Here is a 27355-nt window from a genome sequence, read left to right on the forward strand (position 1 = left end):
CAGTTTCAGTACCAGCTGCAGTGAAAACTATAAAGATGGCATGCCTAACAAAGTCGCATGAATTGTAACTTCGTTTGGTTAAAGTATGTTGTCCTTTTAAGGACAACGAGCAATCTACAAGAGCATAAAATGAGCACGAGTATCACGAAATTGCAGCTTGTTTAATGAATCAGCTGAGTAAGTTAATATGAGTACAATTTTAGCAGTCTTTTTGTTACCGTAAATTGATTACCTTAAACTGCTATTTCTATCAACGTGTTTTACTTTTAAAAATTCGAACGATATTGCATATGGAAAGTATTAATGCTATTTGAGTGCTGCATTGATAACGAGTACCTCTCGGCACTTTCCATTTGTAGACACGTTTGGAAGTCGGATAATTTTCAAAGTGGGACCTTGAGACTAGAACATGGAAACGCGCGGAGATATCGACCGTGCACTTGCTCTGAAAGATCACCATGCGAACAAAATATTTCTTTTGAAAGGTATGAAATCTGAAACGGTTTTGTTTACATGGTTCATATTATCGTACACCTAATTAGAAAGTCTTCTGTTCCGGATTTTCCTTGTGTTCACAGGCTGTTTTTCATACCTACACAGTTCAGTCAGGCAGTCATCATCCAACCCGCTATATACTAACACAGGGACCAGTCAAAAAGCCTAATCTTCTTTTGCTGTGAAATGTTGGCAGGAATTATTAATTCACAGAAAGTAATCAGGCGTACTTGCTTATGCCTGAATGCTGAGTGCGTTTATTTACTAGGCGCTAGAAAGTGAGTACAAATAATATCACTTTAGTAATTCAGGACAGTACTTTATGCACGAACATGAAAGTGTTTGGGTATCTGATGCTCCCCTTTCTGAGACTCCAGTCTGCACCCACTTTGTTCAGGTACTTGATTTAGTAGGGTAATAACGTCGTAAAATGATAGCACTGCATTATTTAAGGGTACAAGGCAGGAAATGTTAAGACTGTATTATTAAAGGTTTTAAGCTGTAAAATGCTGAAACTATGTTATTAAAGGTTATATTTAACTCTTTATTTAAAATTATTAGGTTGGAGGATCATGTTCTAATCCACAAAAATGAGGTGATTTTAAGGGGATTTACTGTGTCTCAAACCTTAGCACTGAAATCCAGTTTCATTCCCTACTCCTTACTTTATTTTACAGAATTATAATGCTTACATACTTGATTATTTTGCATTTACTTATTTGGCTGACGCCTTTATCTAAGGTGACTTACAACATATATTATAAAATTTGTTACATTTCTTTTGGTTTTCCAATTAGAGCAAAGGCAGGTCAAGTGACTTGCTCTTGGTCGCACAGTGTCAGTAGCAGGATTTGAGCCTACATCCTCAGGGTTTGAAAGCCTTAACCACAACACCACACTGCCTTTTAATAGCAGTCATTCCTGGGCACCCAACAAGATGATGGACCAATCACTTAGGTGCTCAAGGATCATAAGGGCTGGTCCCACTTTGTTTTCTTTTGATCTTCAGAAAGCCAGAAAAATCAGACAAAAGTTCTAAATACAGTATGTAGTTTTTAAAAATGGTTTTAAGTCACTTAGCTGGCATTGTAATTTGTTGCATGAGTTGCCCTCATTTTACAGCCAGCCAGTTATCCATCCATTTTCTTAAACTACTTATCTAGGGCAGAATCGTGTAGCAGTCAAAAACTGTCCCATATCAGAGAGGACTTCAGAGATCACCTGTATGCTGGCTTTTTTGAAGTACGTCAGAAATATAGCAACTTAATGCTTCTTTAGAACTTTTATATGATTATGCATGTGATATATTTTTCAAAATGTTTTATGTTTTTTTATTATTGATGTGTACAGAGTACAGTGAGATTCTCTTGAATGACTCCTCAGAACATTTAACATTAATACAATACTAACAAAATATGTACATACAAAAAATATAAAAATTAATGCATGTATATTTCATATTGCAGCCAATTTACTTTTACAGCATTTCTTAAATATTTGTAGAAGAGACAGTCATATACAGAATATGTATATGAATACCATCAAATTTAAACTGAACTGAGTCTCAAATTATAGAAATCCAGGAGGAATGATCTGAGGCTTGATAGGAACCTTTGCTTCTCAAATGGCTTTTTTACCCCCAAAAACGATATCCCTATAATGTTGTTAAACTAATTAAATATAAATGTGTGACATGAGTATCATATTAAACTAAGCTGTTTAATTTTCACTTTATATTGAAATTTTTTTTGCATTAAACATAAACTGAACATGTAGATGTATAATGCTAAATAAAGAAATGCAAGCTGCTGTTGCCTGTACTTAATGGCAGTTGACAAACATAAGAAATTTAGACATGACCATTTACAGTGGGACTGAGGTTTGTTCATATTGTACGATGAAATTCCTGCTTGTTAATGGCAACATTTTTGTAAAAACAAATGAAGGTATAATAAAGCTTGGTATTTGGTGGATTTCAGAGGAAACTGCCATCTGATGGTAACAAACTCAAAGTGTCTATCCTTTTGGTAGTATGATTTATGTTTTGGAAGATTTGGCAGTGTATATGGAGAGAAAATGATTAAATGTGATTAATTTAAAAAAGCCTCACTATCGCTGTATGTAGCAACAACAAACATATGATATGACCAGTACATACACATAATTGGACAGTGCGCCATTACTTCCAAATTATTATTATACAGTATAACTTTGCCGGATGAGATACTTATATTTTTAAGGCAGTTTATAGTTACATACTTGAATTGCTTCTGACAGCGGTTTTGTGCCCTTCTGAGATGGCAAGAAAGTTCTCCAACAGTTTAATGGCAGTATTATGCAAGAGAGTAAACCTGCAAATGCTTTTCCTACCATACACTCCTTAATGCTGTATATATAAACTACCACCAGGTAAGCTCTGTATTTTCATGTGAAGACATTTAAACACTTGAATTGGTACATGCTTTTTCTCTTTTACCAATAGATGTGCAACATCACAAACAAACAAACAAGTGTATAAAGAATTAGCTTTTTTGCGCACTATAGCCTGACTATGCTATTCCTTCCCATAAAGTTCTGTAGGAACTATTCTTGATCAAAACATTTTCAGATCTTAGTGTCATTGTTGTTATTGTTTACATACCTCCTCGGGCAAACGCCGAGATAGTGAGTGACGTCATCCGTTCTGCAGTTGCTAAGTTACAAACGCAGCACCCCGAGGCGCTTGTGCTAATCGCTGGTGACTTTAACCAAGTGACACTGGACAAAACATTACCTGCCTTCTCCCAGTATGTGGACTGTAACACCCAGGGAAATAGGACTATTGACCTACTGTATGCAAACGTTAAAGCGCCACCCCACTGCCTGCGCTTGGGAAAGCAGATCATAACCTGGATCTGCTTCAGCCTCACTACAAACCAAGAGTTTGAGGCTAAGGCAGAGCAGGCTCTGAGAGACTGCTTTGGAACCACTGACTGGGATATCCTGTCACATAGAATATTGAAGAGGCTGTTGACTGCACAACTGATTACATCAACTTCTGTATGGACATTGTAGTTCCAGTAAGAACAGTACGCTGCTATGCTAACAACAAGCCATGGATTACAAGTGACATCAAGGACCTTTTGAACCAGAAGAAAAGGGCTTTTAAAGGCGGTGATCAGCTTGAGCGCGTGCAGAAGGAACTTCGAGTCCAGCTCAGGTCGTCGAAGGAGCAGTACAAGAGAAAGCTGGAGCAGAAGTTACAGAATAACAGCATGAAGGAAGTGTGGGATGAGATGAAGATCATCACTGGCTGCAGCTAGAAGCGGGGTGCCACCATCGAGAGAGACGTGGAGAGAGCAAACCAAATGAAGAACTTCTTTAACAGGTTTGACCACCCTAACCCACTCTCAACGTGGAGTACTGCATCCTCCAATCATCCTTCTGATGATACCAGCATAGTAGAGACATAACAACCCACAATTACAGTAGCGCAGGTGAGCAGAGAGCTGAGGAGACTTCGTGCCAGAAAAGCAGCGGGTCCAGATGGAGTATCGCTACGACTGCTGAAGGCCTGTGCGCTGGAACTGGGGAGTCCTCTACAGCGCATCGTCAACCTGAGCTTGGAACAGAGGAGAGTCCTGAGGCTTTAGAAAAGATCTTGTATCACCCCAGTTCGTAAGGTACCATGTCCTAGTGAGCTGAACGACTTCTGGCCTGTTGCTCTGACGTCACATGCGATGAAGACCCTGGAGCGGCTGCTGCTTCACCACCTGAGGCCACAGGTCCGCCACGCCCTCGATCCTCTGCAGTTTGCATACCAGGAGAAGGTGGTTGCTTAGGATGCCATCATCTATATGCTACACCGATCCCTCTCCCACTTGGACAGAGGCAGTGGTGCTGCAAGAATTATGTTTTTGAACTTCTCCAGCATCTTCAACACCATCCAACCTCTGGTCCTTAGGGACAAGCTGACAGAGATGGGAGTAGATTCACACCTGGTGGCATGGATCGTGGACTATCTTACAGGCAGACCTCAGTATGTGTATCTTGGGAAATGTAGGTCTGACATTGTGGTCAGCAACACAGGAGTGCCGCAGGGGACTGTACTTTCTCCGGTCCTGTTCAGCCTATATACATCAGACTTCTAATACGACTCGGAATCCTGCCATGTGCAAAAGTTCACTGATGACACTGCTATTGAGGGCTGCATTTAGGAGTGAGCAGGAGGAGGAGTATAGGAAGCTAATCAAAGACTTTGTTAATTGGTGTGACTCAAACCACTTACACCAGAACACCAGCAAGACCAAGGAACTGGTAGTGGATTTTAGAAGGCCCAGGCCCCATGATCAGAGGAGACTGTGTGCAGAGGGTTTAAACCTATAAATTCTTGGGAGTGCAGCTGGATGATAAATTGGACTAGACTGCCAATATTGATGCTCTGTGTAAGAAAGGTCAGAGCCGACTAGCGAGTGCCCTCTTCTATGCGGTGGTGTGCTGGGGAGGCAGCATAAAGATGGACGCCTCACACCTGGACAAACTTGTTAGGAAGGCAGGCTGTATTGTAGGAATGAAGCTGGACAGTTTAATATCTGTGGCAGAGCGATGGGCGCTAAGCAAGCTCCTGTCAATCATGGAGAATCCACTGCATGTGACGATGCAGGTTCTGGCTCCACACTCCCATTGCTGATTTTTGGAAGCACTTGAACCCAACACCGTCGATAATGTTACCGAGTGAGCTAGTCAGTGGAGGCAACAAGTAAGCAAGGGGATGGTAAAAAAGGTGAAACAGTGCTTTTATTAAAACAGTCAACAAAACAGTGTTCAAATAAAGTGCAGTGCCAAAGTTCTTCAATAAATAAATAATCCGTAAAAGAAAAATGTGGAGGTAAAAACAATAGAAAAAACAACAATCCTTTAAAACGAGGTTAAAACGTTCAGATAAATAGGAAGCAGTCTTTAAAAACAACAACGATCCCGGTGCTTCTTTTAACTTGCGACTCCCCTGCTTCTCCCTGTCCCGGCTTCGCAACAGGGGAGCCACTCTCACTTGCAGCTGCCCTTTTCGGCACTTACCGAGACTGGAGACCTCCCGATCCCTGGCTCCGGTCTGGCACTCATCCCAGTCCCCGAGACTTGGTTTCCACCAACGGCCAGGTCGCTCACGTTGGGGACTCCAACCACCAAGCCTCCCGCTTTCCGCGGACTTCTGCGGTTCGTCGCCTTCCCCTGGTCACTCCCGCTATGTAGTCGCTCAGCGGGAGCAACAACAACTCAAATGCCTGGGTGTCGGCCAAACACCCAGCTTCCTCGCAACTGCCCGCAAGCGCTCATTCGCTCGCCCACACGCTCCGCGTGTCTCTGTCTCTCTCTCTCCGACTTGCTTCCTTGCTCCCTCTAACCTCCGTCCTCTTCCTTTTCTCTCTCGTTCTTTTTTCCTCCCCCCTTCCAACTGACTCGCGCTTCTATTTAAGCAACGAAGGACCATAGCAGCTGCAGCAAATTAGCCACGGAACAATCACGGATGTGGGCAGTCCCTCACCTGTGCACTCGGTGAGAAATACCCACACCGCTGATGGGCCATGGCAAGCCGCGGGACGAACGCCCCCTCGCTAAGCCGCCGCGAGAGCGGTGATTATTTATTTAAAATGGCCTTTGCTAAACGAGCTCAGCAAGCTGTGGACCCACTCTACCACACTGCATCCACTGAACAGTGTCATCTCCAGGCAGACGAGTAGCTTCAGTGACAGACTGCTGTCACTGTCCTGCTCCACTGACAGACTGAGGAGATCGTTCCTCCCCCACACTATGCGACTCTTCAGTTTCACCCGGGGGGTTAAACGCTAACATTATTCAAAGTTATTGTCTGTTTTTACATGCATTTTTATCACTCTTCAATTTAATATTGTTTTTTTGTATCAGTATACTGCAGCTGGATTATGTGAATTTCCACTTGGGGTTAATAAAGTATCTATCTATCTAAAAGTGATATCATTTTGTATAGACTTGGATGTGAACTGTGTAAAATAAGTGTGCCTACCCCTTTAAGAATACTACACACAGTGATCATCAACCTGATTAGTGAGTTAGTGCTGCTGCTCTAATGTAATTAAATTAAGCAGGTTTGACAATTTGTGTGCTTAAATCAACCAATTTCAAACAAGGATAGAGGACTAGAGAAGCCCATGCCCTGTCCTGTATTTGCTTCAGCATGAGCAAGCGAGAAAGAAGTTGATCTTTTATTGGTTCAAGCCAAAGAGGTGAATACCTGGTATCGAATCCATCTGAGTAGCAGAGTGTTAACAAGTGTTTTGACAGATAAGAGGCATGTCTATGGGCACAATTAGACACTAAAGAAATATTCCACCCAAAAATGATTTTTTTTTTAATCTGTCAATTACCCAGTGGGTCTTTATTTCCAGCTCAGTCTCATTTGAACACTCTTCTGCAGGAAAGTATTTCCTGCAAAGTCTTATTTAACAATGTTTCAAACAAAAATACATGCGCTTGGTACGTTGAGAGCATATGACTAAATACATCATACATTGATTGTAACACATGAGTAATTTGAGATTTTTTTAATGGAACTTGCTGTTGTTGACACCCATTGTATCAGCAATTTGATTTTCTTCGTTATCCAAAAAAACACAAAATAATCACTGCCAACAAAAATACTCATTGTTTGGAATATACTTTTTAATACTTTTTGTTATTTGTAGAAAAAAAAAAGTGTATCCAAATACATTTTAACAAAAAGTTTAAGTATACTGTTATTTGAGACGTTAGCCATGCAGTCCACTCGTAAAAGGGGAATGAGAAAATAGGATAAATATGGAAATACTATTCATTTTTATGAACTCTTGTTGTGGTAAGCTGTAGTGTGATATACAGTGGGTACGGAAAGTATTCAAACCCCCTTCAATTTTTCACTCTTTGTTATATTGCAGCCATTTTCTAAAATCATTTAAATTATTTTTTCCCTCATTAATGTACACACAGCACCCCATATTGACAGACAAAAAATAATTTTTAAAATTGTTGCAGATTTGTTAAAAAAGAAAAACTGAAATATCACATGGTCCTAAGTATTCAGACCCTTTGCTGTGACACTCATATATTTAACTCCGGTGATTTCCATTTCTTCTGATCATCCTTGAGATCACCTTGATTTGAGTCCAGCTGTGTTTGATTATACTGATTGGACTTGATTAGGAAAGCCACACACCTGTCTAAATAAGACCTTACAGCTCACAATGCATGTCAGAGTAAATGAGAATCATGAGGTCAAAGGATCTGCCTGAAGAGCTCAGAGACAGAATTGTGGCAAGGCACAGATCTGGCCAAGGTTACAAAAAAATTTCTGCTGCACTTAAGGTTCCCAAGAGCACAGTGGCCTCCATAATCCTTAAATGGAAGACGTTTGGGACGACCAGAACCCTTTCTAGAGCTGGCCGTCCAGCCAAACTGAGCTACCGGGGAGAAGAGCCTTGGTGAGAGAGATAAAGAAGAATCCAAAGATCACTTTGGCTGAGCTCCAGAGATGCAGTCAGGAGATGGGAGAAAATTGTAGAAAGTCAACCATCACTGCAGCCCTCCACCAGTCAGGGCTTTATGGCAGAGTGGCCTGTCGGAAGCCTCTCCTCAGTGCAAGACACATAACAGCCCACATGGAGTTTGCTAAAAGACACCTGAAGGACTCTGAGATGATGAGAAATAAGATTCTCTGGTCTGATGAGACCAAGATAGAACTTTTTGGCCTTAATTCTAAGCAGTATGTGTGGAGACAACCAGGCACTGCTCATCACTTGTCCAAAACAGTCCCCACAGTGAAGCATGCCGGTGGCAGCATCATGCTGTGGGGGTGTTTTTCAGCTGCAGGGACAGTATGACTGGTTGCAGTCGAGGGAAAGATGAATGCGGCCAAGTACAGGGATATCCTGGACAAAAACCTTCTCCAGAGTGCTAAGGACCTCAGACTGGGCCGAAGGTTTACCTTCCAACAGGACAATGACCCTAAGCACACAGCTAAAATAACGAAGGAGTGGCTTCACAACAACTCTGTGACTGTTCTTGAATGGCCCAGCCAGAGCCCTGACTTAAACCCAATTGAGCATCTCTGGAGAGACCTAAAAATGTCTGTCCACCAACGTTTACCATCCAACCTGACAAAACTGGAGAGGATCTGCAAGGAGGAATGGCAGAGGATCCCCAAATCCAGGTGTGAAAAACTTTCCCAAGAAGACTCATGGCTGTATTAGCTCAAAAGGGTGCTTCTACTACATACTGAGCAAAGGGTCTGAATACTTCGGACCATGTGATATTTCAGTTTTTCTTTTTTAATAAATCTGCAACAATTTCAAAAATTGCTTTTTTGTCTGTCAATATGGGGTGCTGTGTGTACATTGAGGAAAAAAATTAATTTAAATGATTTTAGCAAATGGCTGCAATATAACAGAGTGAAAAATTGAAGAGGGTCTGAATACTTTCCGTACCCACTGTATGTAAATGTCACAGACTGTAGTTACAGAAATGCAATTATGAGAAATATTCTTTAACCCCTTATGTCCCAAGGTTTTTTTTTGGCATTATTGTGCCTAAATTACATACCCAAAGATAAACAGCTAATATTCTAATTATGTAATAAAGGAGCTGTAAATGGCAGAACATTAATGAGTTCAACACTCCAAAATTTTAAAAGAAGGTATGTATGTGATGAAAAACCTATGTTTACACCAATATCAACTATATAAAGCACAATACAATTTACCCTTGTAGGGATATTTGTCCAAACACATTACATAACTGAAACGTTTTATGATGCAAAATTCTGAAATCAACTTTCTTTTGTGCTTCAATCTGTCAGCTATCACTGTACCAATTTTAGAATTCATATCTCTTAGAATTGCAAAGTTGTACTATTTGGCACAAGGTCTGCTTCTTTTTGGAAACATTTACAGATAATCTCTCAAAACAGGTATTGAAGCAGCAGTTACACTTTTTTTTTTATTTTTTAGAAAGAAAACAAAATATACACACAACGATATACATGCTATATATCAGGGGTCGCCAAGTCCGGTCCTGGAGGACCACCGTGGCTGCAGGTTTTCATTATAACCCTTTTTTTTAATGTGTGCACTATTTCTGTTTACCACTAGACACAGAGAAACCTTACATTTTGTACAGTAGATTGGTGTTTTTTTGCTGAAATTAACATCTTCTACTGACTTTTTCATGATATACTGCCACTAGCCCTCCTCACCATTTCTAATTGCGCTTGCATCCAACCCTTAGGGCTGCTTTTCATTTTTATTTCCTTGTTTATGCGGGGATTAAGTATGGGTATGTAAAATTAGCGTTATTGGTTTTTGTTGACTTATGGGTTTATTGCAACATACTGAAACAATTTTGAAATATGGTGGTGTCCTGGCGGTGCAACACCTCATATAAAAGTGGTCAATAAGCAAATTTTTCTATTGTTTAATAGGTGGAATCTTCCTGGGCACTGTTGCCACAGCAGGAATGCTAGCTGGCTTTGGTACAACACTTGCAGTAGCTAAAAAGAAGAACCCCAACTGGTTTAGCAAGGTCTGTTGGTTTAGTTTCGATGTTGTTTTGTTAATAATGGGAGACTAAAAAGAGAATTGTACAATGTTGTTTAAGAATATTGATTTAAAGTTATTTTAATGCTTATAAAATCTATATTCGGACAAATCAGGGAGTTATGCAACATAAAAAAATCCTAAAAATGCACTTAAGTCATTTTCTGCCTCACATTGCAGAGGCTGTGTTTACTGCCGATTGAAATAAAGGCTGTAATGAAAATTTTTTGCACCTTCTAGCTTCAGTTTAACAACAGACATATGAGTTGTGTCAGTAGGAAAGAAAGCAATGAAAAAGATTTTAGATATTAAAAAGTACAACAGTTTTCAAGCTTTTGTATCCTACTTGAATCATCCAAATGAGTTCTCATAGGACTTCTAAACACAGTTACATTCATTGGAATGTTCTAGATACATTTTCCGTCTATATATTGTATTTGTTTTTCAATACAAAGACTTTTGGAAACTTAATTAGCTTCACTGTCAAAAGTGCATTTTTGAAATATTTTTGTGTAAATTTTAAGAAAAAATGCTTGGATATGTAAGATGTCTTTGTTTAATGAAACTCATTTCAGCAATGCCTTTGGTTGGTTGTGGTCTTGTCATTTGTAAAGAGCAATGCTTATGAAAAAAGTTTTTGTGTTTTGAAGGACAATGCTGTGGATGATTAGGTTATTTATAATACTTAAGTTTTCTATTTTTGTAGCAGTGTCTTTAGTGTTTTGCACTAAAGGATCACCTCATTAAAAGCACATTTCATAAGCCTGGCTCTTCACCAAGAACACCATATGATGAGAAACATCCAGTAAACCGCTCATTATTTATTATTGTTATTATTGACTATAACCAATATTTAGCTGTACTTAATCCAGTGCAGAAAAAAAAGAATCATCTTTTCTGAAAATAACAATGGCAGAGATAAGTACCTTTTTTGGGGGTAACAATTATGGTACACCACTGTGTTAAAGTTAATATGATTGGTATGTTAATCTGATGGCAAGCTACTACAGTACTTTCTTTAACTTTGTACAAGACAGCCAGGACATGAAAAGGTGAGGGGCTGAATTCACTTTAGTTGTACATACAAGAAATTTTACTATACTAACTTGTTAAAATTTTAAAAATGAATCCATACACTGTAAGCCAGTACATCTCTATCTATAACAATTTACGTTTAGTATAATGTGACATTCTCTAAACTAAATAATCTACTTCATTGTAGTAGGAGACTATTCTGGCATCAGGCGCAGTTCAGGAACCAGCTCTGGAGAAGGCACTGGCCCATTTCAGGGTCAACTCATGAACACCTACTCTCACAAGGGGCCAATTTTTGAAATCATCAGTTAACATAACTTGCATGTCTTTAAGAATATGGGGCTAAAGAAAAGCCAGTGCAGTCATCAGAAGAATGTTAAAAAGTTCACACAGACAATAAGTGAACCCCTTAATTTTAAGTGGATTCTGCATCCAAAAGCCAGTGACTCTAACATCTGCACCACTGTGCTGCCCTATGTTGCATTTCAAGAAATGTTTTTATACTAGCATAAAAACAAGCAGTATACTTTCTTTAAAACAGCAAAATAATTTCAGTTGCTCAGGTGTGTATAATATGTGGAAGAAGACTTTAAAAATTTCTTATTGAAATATAATAGGATCAAGGACCCTTGCTGTAAGAGGATGAAAATAAATGCTTGATAAATGCAATATCAAATTAACATGAGTATAGCAAAATAAATGCAACCCGCAACTATGTGCAGATCTTAACACTTGCCTTCCTACCAACTTGGTTTGCCTAGAAATTATCAGAACATCAGAATTTCATTTTGTACTGCTCCAGTAGCAGCTGCATTATTATGAAATGCATTAATTCATGATATTACTAACAAAATAATGAACCACCTGTCGGAATAAGCATTTATGACTAGATAAAGTAAGTGATGTAACACCAGCTGATTAAACATGAAATTTTATTAGAATCAGTAATAATGAATTGCTGCTATGCTGTAAAAATTGCAGACCCTACACAAAATATGATAGAGGAAAAGCCATTTTAGTGATAGTTCCTCGTATGTTATACACAAAATATGATAGAGGAAAAGCCATTTTAGTGATAGTTCCTCGTATGTTAACTTCACCAAGCAATTATTTAAATAGCTTAAACACTTCAAAATGAAGAAAACAGCATTTGTGTGATGAATAAAAGTACTCATATATATTTAATTTCCATAAAAAGTAAAACAAAAAATATGCTGCTTAATGGTCTATCCATGGAGCAGTTAAGTAGTCCGCATCTCAAGTTTTGAAAAGCACCTCGATAAACATAAGTAGGGTAATATTGGTTTCCTTTGTAATTCTTAAATTATTCAAAAGTATTGAAGATAAACATATTACATGTCCAGCTTTGGCTCAGAAATTGAAACACAAGAAGGAAAATAACTTAGTAGTTTTTTTGCCGCTGATATTCTGTATATAATTTAGCACAAGATGTTGACATCTGTGTAGTTAATTCATTTTACACTATGTTCACTTTCTCTGTAATGAATGCATAACATCAATTAATAGTTGTCGGTTGCATGTTTACATTTAGATTTATTTACTTAGTAGACACTTTTATCCAAAATGACTTAGAAAAGAAGTCAACATAATCGAGTAAGCATCAGTCTAGATGACTGTTTTGAAAGAAGTGTTTGAGGAGAAGTTTACAAAATTGATTATAATAAGTGAAGAGCTTTAAACCAAACAGAACACAAAGCCAGTTAACCTTTGTTTAGTTACAAGATCCTATCAAAGTCCTTATAGATTAGATATTCACAGAACAAGAGAGTCTTGAAACTAGGGCTCCACAATTAATCATATATTAGTCATGATTACGGTTACAGGTGCAGCAATACAGTAATTGTAGAAAGTGGCAATTGCTGCGTTACATTTAGTACTTGCACTCTGTCAGAGAATGAGACTTCCCAGCTACAAATGCTTGAAACAGCAAATGAGTGTTGTAACCAACCAGAGACATTTCCTAAGCACCTGTGCACATTGTCTAATTACAGGCACTCTCATCATATGACTAATTATAGGCAGCAGTGCTGAATGCATTTTAAGGAGTCAGATCCCCAAGAGATGTAAAGTATAGGTAATACTGAACCTAAACCACCTTTACATATTTTAGTACCAAAATTAAGAAGATTGTATTTAATTTCACTTTTTTTTTTCTTCAGTAGTAATGTTGAAAAACATACTGTGCAAACTATTGCAGTACCGCACTGAAACTTTTATATAACCAGTTAGTCTAGTGTCTCAGATAACCATTACATATTTACGCTATAACGCATGCAGCAGGGCATCAAAAGACAAAATCGGATAACAGAAGTCCTTGAGCTCTGTTTATCAAAAGACAAGTCTATGATTTTGTTGCGAAGGGTTAATAAAATGATCAAACACCCAGTTTAAGACATGCACCATCCCCTACTGACATTTTTCTGAAGTTGCATTGACTTTATTCTAATTGTCTGGAAGAAATTTAAAAACAATACCATACAATACAATACAATTTATTCTTGTATAGCCCAAAATCACACAAGAAGTGCCACAATGGCTTTAACAGGCCCTGCCTCTTGACAGTCCCCCAGCCTTGACTCTCTAAGAAGACAAGAAAAAACTCCCAAAAAAACCCTTATAGGGAAAAATGGAAGAAACCTTGGGGGATGGCAGTTCAAAGAGAGACCACTTTCCAGGTAGGTTGGGCATGCAGTGGGTGTCAAAAAGAAGACGGTCAATACAATACACAGAACAGAACAAATCCTCAATACAGTATAAAAATAAAAATTTTACAAGTACGGAGCAAAATTTAACAGTAGATTATATTGCATAATATGATTTGGATTTGTTTAGAGTCCTGGAGACCTCATCCATCAAGCTGCCTCCCGCATTTGGCCATTCCACAGCTGAAACAACGCTGGGCCAGCCAGTCCAATAAAAGGGCCCTCTTTCCCACGATTCCTGCGATCCTCCATCAGGGGTACAGTTAATCAGCAGCTCTAGTCAGGATATACTAAACTGAAGTAGTGAGTCTTCAGCCGGGATTTAAAAGCTGAGACCAAAGGGACATCTCTTATAGTAGCAGACAGACCATTCCACAGTTTAGGGGCCCTGTAACTAAAAGCTCAACCTCCCACTGTTATTGTATTAATCCTTGGAATCATCGATCATGATTCATCGATCCCTCTCCCACCTGGACAGAGGCAGTGGTGCTGTAAGAATTATGTTTTTGGACTTCTCTAGCACCTTCAACACCATCCAACCTCTGCTCCTTAGGGATAAGCTGACTGAGATGGGAGTAGATTCACACCTTGTGGCATGGATTGTGGACTATCTTACAGACAGACCTCAATATGTGCGTCTTGGGAACTGCAGGTCTGACATTGTGTGCAGCAGTACAGGGGCACCTCAGGGGACTGTACTTTCTCCGGTCCTGTTCAGTCTATATACATCAGACTTCCAATATGACTCGGAGTCCTGCCACGTGCAAAAGTTCGCTGATGACACTGCTATTGTGGGCTGCATCAGGAGTGGGCAGGAGGAGGAGTACAGAAAGTTAATCAAAGACTTTGTTAAATGGTGCGACTCAAACCACTTACACCTTAACACCAGCAAGACCAAGGAGCTGGTGGTGGATTTTAGGAGGCCCAGGCCCCTCCTGGACCCTGTGATCATCAGGTGACTGTGTGCAGAGGGTGCAGACCTATAAATATCTGGGAGTGCAGCTGGATGACAAATTGGACTGGACTGCCAATACTGATGCTCTATGTAAGAAAGCTCAGAGCAGACTATACTTTCTGAGAAGGTTGGCATCCTTCAACATCTGCAGTAAGATGCTGCAGATGTTCTACCAGACGGTTGTGGCGAGTGCCCTCTTCTACGGTGGTGTGCTGGGGTGGCAGCATAAAGATGAAAGACGCCTCACGCCTGGACAAACTTGTTAAGAAGGCAGGCTCCATTGTAGGATTAAAGTTGGACAGTTTAACATCTGTGGCAGAGCGACGGGCACTAAGCAAACTCCTGTCAATCATGAAGAATCCACTGCATCCACTTAACAGGATCATCTCCAGGCAGAGGAGTAGCTTCAGTGACAGACTTTTGTCACTGTCCTGTTCCACTGACAGACTGAGGAGATCGTTCCTCCCCCACACTATGCGACTCTTCAATTCCACCCGGGGGAGTGAATGCGAACATTAATTTTATTTTAATTATTTTCATTTTTATTACTATTTAATTTAATATTGTTTCTTTGTATCAGTATACTGCTGCTGGATTATGTGAATTTCCCCTTGGGATTAATAAAGTATCTATCTATCATAAGCAGACCGGCATCTTGAGATCTTAATGTGCGCTCTGTTTTGTAAGTCATGATATGTTCAGACAAGTAAGCCAGACTTTGGCCATTTAATGCTTTATATGTTAAAAGGAGGATTTTGAAATCTGCCCTAAACTTAACCGGGAGCCAGTGTAAGGATTTAAGAACTGGAGTTATGTGTTCATATTTTCTTGTTCTTGTAATAATTCTTGCAGCAGCATTTTGGATTAACTGGAGGCTGTAAAAAGAACAGTTTGAACATCCAGTGAACACCACATTGTAGTAGTCAATCCTACTAGAAATAAATGCATGAATTAATTTTTCAGAATCCTGTTTATTTAGAAAGCTCCTTAATTTCCCAACATTTTTAAGATGGAAGAAACATGATTTGGACAATTTTGTAATATGTGCTTTAAATGATATGCTAGAGTCAAAAATAACTCCTAGATTGCAGCCTGATTCTGTAAAATAATGGGATTCCAACTGAGTTAAACAAAATATTGATGTGATCAGCATCATTCCCTCCAACAATTAACATCTCTGTTTTATCTGTGTTTAAAGACAAATGGTTCTCATGCATCCACAACTTTAATTCACTAACACACGTATTTAAAGACAACATCGGAGAAACTTCATTTGATCTAAATGAAAGGTATAACTGGGTGTCATCTGCATACGAGTGAAAATTAACATTATGTTTCCTAATGATAGATCCCAGTGGAAGCATGTAAAGTGAAAACAGTAAAGGTCCCAGTACTGAGCCCTGCGGGACACCATATCTCACTTCTGTGTATAATGATGGAGTACTGTCAGCACATTTCTGTACATATTGGAATCGATTTGATAAATAAGAACTAAACCAAGCGAGCACAGTGCCTGTAAGCCCAACATCATTTTCTAGCCTGTGCAGTAAAATAGAATGGTCAATGGTGTCAAATGCTGCGCTTAAGTCTAACAACATAATTACAGTGGAATTTCCTTCATCAGAGGATATCAGAATGTTGTTTACAATGCGCATTAGTGCCGTTTCTGTACTATGACCATTGCGGGAAACCAGACTGGAATTTCTCAAATAAATTGATTGGCGACTACTTTTTCTAGTATTTTAGAGAGAAAGGTAAATTTGAAATAGGCCTATAATTATTTAGTATGTGTGGGTCTAGGTCTGACTTTTTAAGTAATGGTTTAATGACTGACACTTTTAGTGCATCAGGTACTGTGCCATGCAATAATGAACTATTGATAATGTTTAGAATAGGCACTGCAAGAACATCCATTGCACTTTTACTAGTTTTTTGGCACTGGATCTAGGGAACAAGTAGTAGGCTTCATTTTAGAATTAAAGTTAAGACTTCCTGCTCAGTTACAGGATTAAAATTACTAAAGTGCTGAATGCAATGTGAGACAGGGTCTGCTAAGCTAGTATTTGGTTTGTACTGTGATGCTGAGATCTGGGATCTTATATTTTGGATTTTCTCATTGAAGAAGTTCATAAAGTCTGTACTGCTAATATCTGTTGGTATTTTGCACTGTAGATCTGAATTTCCATTTGTTAATTTAGCAAATTATAAACAGTACCTGAAGATTTTTATTATTGCTATCTGTTATTGTAGAATAGTATTCTGAGAGTGCTTTAAAGAGAGCTTTTTTTATATTTTTAACACTCTCTGTCCATGCAGTTTGAAAGACCTATAGCTTTGTTTTTCTCCATCTGCACTCCTGTTTTCGATACTCTAATTTAAGAGCTTGAATGTTTTCATTAAACCAGGGAGAGTTTCTATGCGCTTTGATCACTTTTGTTTTAAGGGGAACCATTATGTCCAGAGCATCTCTCAGGGTCACATTATAATGTGATGTTAGCTGATCTAAATTGTTTTTCACATTTACATTTGATGTTAACTGATCGAAATGGTTTTCCACAATTACACTCGACTTACTCAAAGTATCTATAAATTTTGAAGCAGAATTACAATCTAGATGTTGCACTGTCTTTGTTTTAATCTGTGAGTGTGTTGGTAAGGGCAGGACTAAATCAAATATAATTAGTGATCGGGAATAATTTAATGGAGTAATATTTAAATTTTGAATTTCAACTTTGTAAGTTATAATTAAATCTAATGTGTGGTTATGATTATAAGTTGGACCTTTGACAATCTGAGAAAATCCTAATAAATTTAAAAAATAAAAACATTTGCTAAAAGTGGCAGTTTCCACTTCAATGTGTACATTAAAATTCCCCATCAGTACTATGTGATCATAATTTATAGCCAAATCAGATAAAAGGTTGCGAAATTCAATTATGAACAAAAACAAGTGGCTCTTTAAGCATCCAGAGCCGATCTGTTTGACTAGAACTATGGAAACATGCCTGAACATAACAGTTTATCATAATAATCAGAAATTTACACTGAAAACCAAATGCTTGCAAACAATGTACGATCCTCAAGCATGGAGTTGCAACGGCTTGAGGGCTGAGAATTTCAGTGGCCACCTGTGGCTCACAGGAGAAGTAACCCATTTAAATGATTACAGATGTTGTGGTAAACATCATATATATGATAAATTGCAAATACAGTGAACTTGTAGAGTTTTTAGACATTGATGTTCTTTTTATGATTTGATGGTTTTATATGGGTATTCTTGCTCATTGTATAAATGACAGAAGCACAGCAGCAATTGTCCCACATGTCTTTAGAGCATTATCATTTGAGGGAGTTCTGTAAACTAAAATATTACTGTACCTGATGTGGTTTTACCTTCTGATATCCAGACCTCAAAAGATGTCATATCACCTAAATTTTCTAGAGATATTTTAACTGCATTCTGTATTTTTATTGACTTGTTCAGCGAAAATGAAGAAACAGTTGAAATACTCTTTGCAGTGATTTGTGGGTCATTAAATCTATTCTTCTGCAGCATAATACAGTATAGGTATACACCATGTAGACCTCGTGTTTCAAAAGCTACACCTGTCCAGATTTTGTTAGATTCTGCTAATATTTGTAACTATTTTTACCTAAGGAAACCTTTGAATCTGCAATGACCAGCAACTTGCCTCTTACTAGTCAAACTGGACAGACGTGTACACCTTTGAAACGGTTCTTCTAGCCATAACAATATTTTCAATGGACTGTTAACTCTGTATCTTGGTTCATAAACTCCACATAGGTAACAGTTTTGGTGTTTGTGCTGGGCAGCACTTTTAATCTGTTGTCTTTGCTTGTTTATAAATCATTGGCTTTGAGCAATTGAGCTGGATATGTGACACAATAATGTCAGAATTAATACAGCTCAAATCCCAGGAAATACATCAAAATCAGTTTGGCAGAGTCATCTTGTGCCAAGCAGTACAATAAGGTTTTGCAGTACTGTATACCAGAACTGAAAAAGTATTGAAAAACAGTTCTGAAAATGGTACTGTACCAGCATTTTGGTATGTTCAGTACTGGAAGTAAACTATAGTTTTCAATGACCTTCTGCTCAGCTATTTGTTCGTTTATTTTCCACTGAGCTGAAGACTCCATGGAGAACCCTCATCTAGGCGACACCCTATATACTCCACTGGCACTAGGTCCGACATCTGCCCACCAACTCAAGCTTTACAATGCTAAAGACTTCACGGGGGAATTTCCACTTCCTTTTGACACACTAGAGAAATCCATGGGAAACCGCTGCTTGAATTGACATGGAGTGATGCAAGGCAGGGAGGCACATGATTTTATGGCACATTCGGGAGGCTGGAGTCTAGATTGGGAAGTTAAGGGTTTTGTTACCAGTATTAAGGTGTGAAATCTGGTATCAACACCAAAATCTAAATTTTAGTACTGATCCAACACCAGTGCACACTTTGACCATAGTCTTCTAGGATATTCTACATCTAAAAAATCTTGTGTAAAGTCAACAATAAAGAATAATCGCAGTACACAAAAGGCAATAAAGCATGAAACCACAACCAGTGGTAAAACATTTATGGAGCAAAGGGTCCAAATTTGAGACTTACAGTGTAGTTTTCAGAGGTGTCAATATGTCAGAATTAAAGTACATTGGTACTTGTCTGCAGCCTTCTGCAAAGCACATTATTGCCTCTAATACATTTCAGCCAAAGATGTAGGAGGTCTGATCAAAATGAATGGATTGATGGCTGCTGAGAAGCACATCTGAATTTATCATGCTTTACCACTGGGGGGAAAAAATCTGGATAAACTTAATCTTTCAGCAAAAAAAATAACAACCCCAAATGCATTGCAAACACAATTTAGGCACACTTTGTTTTGTAAATCTGCAGATTGGACACTAACAGGATAAGACTAGTCTTAGAGCCCTTCAGCATAATTGAGGCTATTTGGTGTAACTTGACAGGGAAAAGAACAACAAGCAGCCAAAGTTAAACAAAATGTTAACAGCAGTGTGTTGATATGAATTGCTTCAATTTTTTCAGTCTGTGTAGCTGTACAAAATGCATTTTTATTGTATAAATGTTTGTGATTAATCTATTCTAATCTAAGTTATACTGTTTTTTTAGCCATTATTAAAGGTATACTTTTCAGGTAGCTAGGTTTGTAATTTTTTCCAGCAGGCTATGTATGACTTTTGAGCATTACTATGCAGTATGTTTCAGATGTATTGTACTATATTTGTATATTTGGATGCACATTTATGTTGAATCTTAAAATGCTTTATTCAAGTTTATTGAGGGCAAGGTGTAAAAATTGGCAGTATTGCATTTTTTTCATTTCTGTTCTATAACCAACCTAATAAACCTGCAAGTTCTTTTAAAACATGTATGTGTAATCCTTGCCATATTTAAAGTATCCTTAAAACTTTTGGTTTTCCAAAACATAAGAAGGAAATTTATTATTATTACTGTAACATATTGCTAAAGTTGGGCAGGTTAGGTTAATTGGCAACTCTAAAAAGTGGAAGTGTGGATTTGTTTGTTAGGTAGATGTCTAATGGACTGGTGCCCTGTTCGGGACTGGTTCCTGCCTTGTTGCCAATGATTTGGATTAATTGTATTTGACAATGATATGTTATTTTTTTTAGAATTGTTATATTCTTAGTTGTGAGTCATTGTTGCATTAACATGCATTAATCAAACTCATATTTATTTTATTTTGTTTATAAATTATTTCCATGCTTTTTTACTTCCAGGGTATTACTGCTACAGCAGCTGTTCCAGAGACGGGAGCTGCATTAGCTTTAAGAGCTCTAGGCTGGGGGTCCCTCTATGCCTGGTGTGGAGTTGGCCTTATTAGTTTTGCTGTCTGGAAGGCTTTAGGTGTTCACAGTGTAAGTATTTTTAAAATGCAATCTTACTTATCTTATTTTGACAAACTGTATTTTTTTTTCTTCCAGAATTCCTTCCAATACTGTACTGAAATAAAAAACATCCATAAACCTGTAAAACTCTCTGTGATTATGCAATTCAAAGGTGGAATTTACACACAGTTCATTTTGACCTGTTATGAGATCTGAGGACCAGTTATATCAATTAACCATGTATTTACCAGTTTTGTCAAAACTGTTTATGTATAACACTTTGCTATAATGAAATATATAATAACCTATTTGATATGTTTTAAGGTGCTCACTGCATGGAGTTTGATATTCTCCCCATGCCCGTGTGGGTTTCCTCTATGTGCCCTGGTTTCTCCTACAGTCCATACATAAGCAGGTTAGGTGAATTGACATTAAAAAATTGGCCTTAGTGTGTGTGTGTGAGTGTTCACCCTGTGATAAACTTGTGCTCTGTTCAGATTTTATTCCTGCCTTGTGCCCAATGATTGATGGGACATGCTCCAGTTTCCCCAGGACTCTACCCTCAATAATCAAGTTAAGAAAATGGATGGATATGTTTTAAGACCTTTGTTACATATTTGTACTGGTGTACAATCAGTCATTGGCAATGATTGTACACCTTCTAAAGCGAAAAAGATCGACACATGCAGAATTTTGTAAAACTGGTAAATATGGTTTCAATGCAAAACAAATGAGAAAAATGCTGGCATGATATATATGAATATTATAAGACCGCCTACAGTGAGTAATTTGATTATTACTTAGAGTATGTACAGTGTGTGTATATTTTTTGGGGGTGTAATATTCCTTTCATTTCTGAAGAATTAATTGTTTCCTGCCATAGTCTATTTCCAGTCCCACAGGGTTGTATTCTTGATATGTAGTTTTGTTAGTAACAGTGAATAGAGAAGAGAGCAAAGTATATTTTTACAGAGAAGGTAGTAGGAAGAGTATGCTATAAAGTTTTCTGTTTACACTTTAATTTTGTTTTGTAACTGACCTTAAAAAAACAGAACACATGTTTTACTAAATTAGAGGTTTTGCTTCTTCTAAATGGTAAATTTCATGAAGCACACATGAAATGTAAGCAGCTTTTAGTGGATTTCAACCATGGTACAAATGTAGAAACAATAAACTCTTTTTTATTATTAACGTTGTACACTTGTTAACTTATGATATTAAGATTTATTTGCAAAATACAGTTGCAATTATTTATGTATTTATATATTGTTAACATCCACATCCGTCTTTATTCGCAAGCATATGCTTATCCACTAAATTATTGTTTTAGACCTGGCGACCCATTGAACACACCATTTTCAAGAACTGTCAATACTCTCCATTTCACATCTCTACATTCAGATCCCTGAACTATGACTTTGGGTCTTCTGACTGGAGCTGACACAGGGGGGCCTGCCACTGGATGTCTGGAGCCAGACTCTATTAGACCCTATTAGATACTATGGCACTTACTAAAATTGCAAAATAAAATCAAAATAAATGCTTAGGAAAAATTAACTTACTCCATCATTCTGATAAAATAACCTATATTTCAGAAAACACCAATGATTTTGAAAAGTTAAATGTTAAATCAATGCTGAAAAATAAACAATGATGAAATGCTTTGGCTGTCAAGAAGTTGATGAAGACTAACAGTTTTCTTTATATTCCTAATATAGATTTAATGTTTACCTGTTTACTTTTCTGATGTACAATATGTTCTGTGAAGGTTTTTTCATTAAAAGTGTGTCTCAAGTAAAATGTAATCATTCATTAATTATTTCATTATAAATCCCACTTAATCCAGTTGAGAGTGTCAAGAACCTGGGCCTGCAATGGGGAAACAAAATAAAAATTAACGGGCCAGTACCTTTAGCCACCATTCAAACTTCACATTACCAGGTAGTCCTATATTAAAAATCATGCAGATGTATAGATTCTTACGTGTTTAGTTGAGAATTGGCATGTAGCCCAAAATGAAAAAAATCACACATTTGTTTTGCAGAAACAGAATCCTTAAAGTGTAAATGTCATCGGTTTTGGTCACAAAACTAAATAGAACTATGATTAATTTAAAATTTTGACAATAAATTGTATATTTTCCCAGCACTCCTTTACCACTTAATTTAAAAAAAAAAAAAAAAATTCAGATGCATTTTATTCAGGACATTTGAAAGGGGTGGGGGACATTTGCTTCATTCAAGCAAAATAATAACAGCTAAAATAAGGCAGTTATTTGAGTAAAAAAATGGACTAGTACATTTTGTGCAGTGACTTGTACACCAGGACAGAGACTCTAGCTATGTGAACTCTAATCATGATCTCTGTTGCATGACGGCTGGAACTGTGTACTGTAGAAAAAATACATTGGGTCTCACTTACCTTCTCTACTAAATGATCATCCTCATCATACACATCCTGCAAAAACCATGTATTCAAAGTTGAAATATGCAAATGAAGACCTTGAAGATTGCCCACAACCTCAAAGAGTGCAGCACAACAATGCTAAACTAATGCTAATCAAAAGGAACATGCACCCATGTGACTAGCTGCACTACTTTTAAGCTATGACAACAAAGGCCAATGAATAAATAGTGTGATACTTGAGTTGCAACTTGCTTGTCAAGTAACACATCTACTGTAACCAAAAAATAGTGCTAAAGCTATACTGTATGTGCATCATGGGCTACAGTAAAAAAAAAAAAAAATAAAATAATGTAACACATGAAATTATTATGAAAGGAAGTTCTGGAAAATTAACTTCCATAAAATATATATTAAGAAACCCACATCCTCTTCTTTTTTAAGGTAATGTCTCCATAAACAGTATTTCATTAAATAAGAATAATTTGGAACACTTTGTTCAATTACAAACCACAGCTTAGCCTGTGTACTGTGTTTAATGACCAAAACATTGCAGTGTTACGAGATTTTTTTTTTCTTTCTGCCTGTTTGTGGATTTGCAAACACAATTGTAACCATTCATTCGGCAAAGTAATAGTGCAGCTACATATGAAAAGAAGTTCTGCTCCAGGTCAATAAACAAGCACATCATGTGTTCATCTTATTGACTGAAATAAGAAATATAGGTGGCCAGAGCACCCACATGCATTGAGAAAATTATTTTAGTAGCTCATAATCGGCTCCGATTGACTATAATATTTTTCCATCAAGTGGTAACATTTAAAGAAAGAAAAAAATACTATCAAATGATGCCGCAAAAATGATTTTCCTCATTTTTTAGTCAGATGAAGACTTCTTGAAATAATACATAAAACTGATTTAATTAATAACCATTTACATTTTTAACTAGTACTCCTGTTTTTATCCCTTATCTTCAATTTCATGAAATCATTTTAAGATAAGTATGCACAACTTCATCAAAATCAATCAAAGGACACACTTATTAAGACTTCATTTGAGCTGTTTTAACTCCCATCATTTTAGGTAGTTGGAATCTGACTTGTCAAATTTTAACACTAAAATTTTGAATAGTGAGTTGCTATTATTATTACTGTTATATAATACAAACAAACATTTGATTTGAGCCTGTAACACCCGGTGTAAATTTTTGCTGCTTGTAAAAGTTAGCTTTTTATTTTTTTTATTCAGTTTTATTCTGTCACAATATTATTTACCCTCTACAATTCCAGACACCTAACTCCCATATAAAGAGCTTCAGCTCAGAGAATTTTGCGTCTGACTTGGCTTCAGCTGCCTCAGTGGGGCATGGAATAGCAGGCTGTTTGCTGCTTCTGCTAATTGACACATTTACAAAACAAAGACCCTGATGATGAGGTGCGAGGGAATTTAAGGTGGCCCAGCATTACGTATATTTTCGTAGGCTTGAGGGATTCTAGTGTTACTGTCATTGCCTTCAGATAAAGCATTACCCTTTTACAGATTTTATTATTCTATCTTTTCTGATATTTTGACGTATTTATATGAAGCTAATTGAATTAATACTGAATATTATGCTTTAGATGTTGGTGAACTGTAAAGATATTAAAATAAAATTTTGCTTAGTTCACTTTTTTGCGCTGTACTACTGTAGAGATCCATCATAGCATTAAGTTTGAAGTAATGATCAGGATGTCACAGAGTGCAGTGGTTAGAAACTCTGCCTGAAAGCTTCAGAACACTGAACTTGGATTCTGTTTTCCACTGCCTTTTGTGGAGTTTGCACGTCCTGCTTTTGCATGTGTGTCTTTTTAATTCAGGTACTCTGATTTTTCTGCTCACATTCTAAAGATATGTCAGTTACGTTAATCTGTGTAATTGTGAGTTTGAATGTTTCTGATGTGTCCCACAACAGACTAGTACTCTGTCTTGGGTCAGTTCCTTTTTTACGCAAGGATCAGTTCCTATTTTTGTAACCCTGGGTTAGGCAGCTACAAATAATGAATGAGTTCGAGTTTTTACAGACTATATCACCTGACACTGAATATACTTGTAAAATCATATTCCAAAGTGATATTTTTATTTTGGTGTATCCTTAGATTTTTGCTTTGACATGAAAGGGACTTCTAAATGTTTATCTTCTTAAACCAAATGTCATGCACTTAGTTTGAGGTATTTGAAAACTGCTATTTATTCATTTAATGTTTCTGTTCATGTCAAATATTATTTTCAACTGTAAAAATTTTTATTTTCTAGCTCAAAGAATTTGGAGAAAAACTACAGTCAATCTTCCCAGCAATTCCAAGGAACACAGAACTACAAGCAAACAGTGAACCATTCAGCTGGGAAAACATTTTCAAATCAAAGTGACGGGTATTCACTGACCATGATAGTGACTTTGACTTGGACTTTTGTCAGCTAAACTAGACATACTGTATTTAAAATGCTTCAGCCTGTTGGAGGGATAACTTTTAAAGCATAGTACTGCTCACTTTAAGGCCATTTTTGATTAAATAAAATGCTTTCAAAATGTTAATATGTGTTACCATAAATCCCAATAACAGTTTTAATGCCTTTGCAATGAGCAGTTAACATAAATATGCTTGCCCGTTGATGATGGATTTATCATAAACGGGATAACACATATTGCAAACGACCACTTCTGTTGCATCCAGTTTGGAGATTTTCTTCTAGCGTTTTTTTTTTCTTCTAGAATGAAGGAAATTAAATTACATGAATTAACTGTAGTGTGTCTGTATTATTAGTTGTAAATTTGTGTGCAAAGCCCAGATCTCTTTTTATGACTGTTTCAGCCAAAGATAATTTCTGTGATTTCTTTATAATATCCCTTTCGGCAGTCAGTCTTTGATAATTGGCATAATTCTGTGATTTGCAAGTAAACATGATCTCTGAAATAATAATTTTGCACATTTAGAATGTCAAGGTGTATATCCGCTACTGACAAATGAAAACAATACACTGTACCACTGGTGCATTTCTCAAAATTTTGTTTAATTTTGAGTCACATGCTGAAGATTTCAATAAAGAGACTCTTACAAATAATGAGAAGCACTGTTTGCAGTAGTCACTAACAAGGAATGGCCAGAAAATGCATCAAAAGAAAAAGCACAGAGTACAACAGAACAATTTAATCTGTGATTTAGTTGAGACATTAATTAGGCAACATAAGCATGCAATAAATGGATATGCAAATTAAACATCTAGGCATCTTTGAAAGAAATATTTACCACAGATTTCTGACTTTCACAAAACCAAAAGAACATTTGATCACAAAAACTCACATTGCACCTGTTGTCTGTGATCAATCCATCTATTGATATGGAGTCTTTTACTGCCTGGACACTATAAACCTCTGTTAATTATTCATTGGATGTAGAACAAATTCATTTAAGGTTATATATAATGAATTTTAGCCATAGATTACAGTATTAAAACTTTTGTTTGCATTCATACACAGGTATATTTCCAAACAGTAGGTTCTGCTTAGAAAGCAGCGACAGTAGACCTGACAATTATTATATGAGATATTAATTTTTTAGGTGTTGACAAGTTTGTTACCATCATAAAGAACCTTTTCAAGAAATGCTATAGTAGACAAATTTGACAAAGTGAACAAATATTGATAAACCCCAGACTGTCAAGTTTGTTCAAATATGAACCAAGAAGGTAACCGTGTCATGCCCATCATTTTTACTGCTTTAACATGGTCAGTAACAGCATTAAGGGTTTCTTACAAAATTACATTTAAATACATTTTTTTCCTGTTTACTTGTTAACATAAAATATATTAATCTTATTATTTCAAAGATTACAGTGTGCAAAATAAAGATTACTTTAGACAGCTGTAATACATATATTTGAAGTTATTTATTTAGTAAATTCATATTTTATATATAATGGCAAAATGTCAAGTAAATATTCTGTGACAGAAAAATTGATTGATGATTGTTTATCTAAAAGTGGGAAAATGTTTCTCAGTGCATCCAATAGGTTATAGCTTATAAGGTGACATGTTTCTCAGCATGTGGAAATTGGAGACACCACCTAAACTTTATTATAATTTATATGCAACACTTCCATGGAAACTGTAGAAAGCATACTCAGTTATTATTTTTGTGATCTGTCAGCTTGAAACCATGATTCATTCAATTGAATATTTTTCCTGAACACTTACATCACACATTGGATCTCAATAAACAATTGTCTGTGATTA

At 37.0% G+C, this 27355-nt stretch overlaps 1 protein-coding gene across 2 annotated transcripts; it reads left to right on the forward strand.

Annotated features, from left to right (window-relative positions):
• Positions 1–27355, forward strand: tmem242 (transmembrane protein 242). Of its 2 annotated transcripts, XM_039748141.1 has the most exons (5): positions 1–177; positions 360–485; positions 9959–10059; positions 20575–20712; positions 25378–27355. In XM_039748141.1, exons 2-5 carry the CDS (start codon positions 410–412, stop codon positions 25489–25491), a joined length of 429 nt encoding a protein of 142 aa, XP_039604075.1. In that variant the 5' UTR covers positions 1–177; positions 360–409; the 3' UTR covers positions 25492–27355. The 2 variants fall into 2 exon arrangements, with proteins under 2 accessions (XP_039604075.1, XP_039604074.1); XM_039748140.1 differs by lacking the exon at positions 1–177 and having other exon boundaries at positions 188–485.

Source organism: Polypterus senegalus, chromosome 3 (assembly GCF_016835505.1).
Source record: "Polypterus senegalus isolate Bchr_013 chromosome 3, ASM1683550v1, whole genome shotgun sequence".
Classification (NCBI taxonomy): domain Eukaryota; kingdom Metazoa; phylum Chordata; class Cladistia; order Polypteriformes; family Polypteridae; genus Polypterus; species Polypterus senegalus.

What these genes read in the sequence shown, in the direction of transcription:
- tmem242 (XM_039748141.1), top strand. Translation starts at nt 410, where the DNA reads ATGGAAACGCGCGGAGATATCGACCGTGCACTTGCTCTGAAAGATCAC. An exon ending in ACCCCAACTGGTTTAGCAAG is followed by an intron (nt 10,060 to 20,574) that starts GTCTGTTGGTTT and finishes TTTTACTTCCAG; the next exon opens with GGTATTACTGCTACAGCAGC. An exon ending in AGGCTTTAGGTGTTCACAGT is followed by an intron (nt 20,713 to 25,377) that starts GTAAGTATTTTT and finishes TTTATTTTCTAG; the next exon opens with CTCAAAGAATTTGGAGAAAA.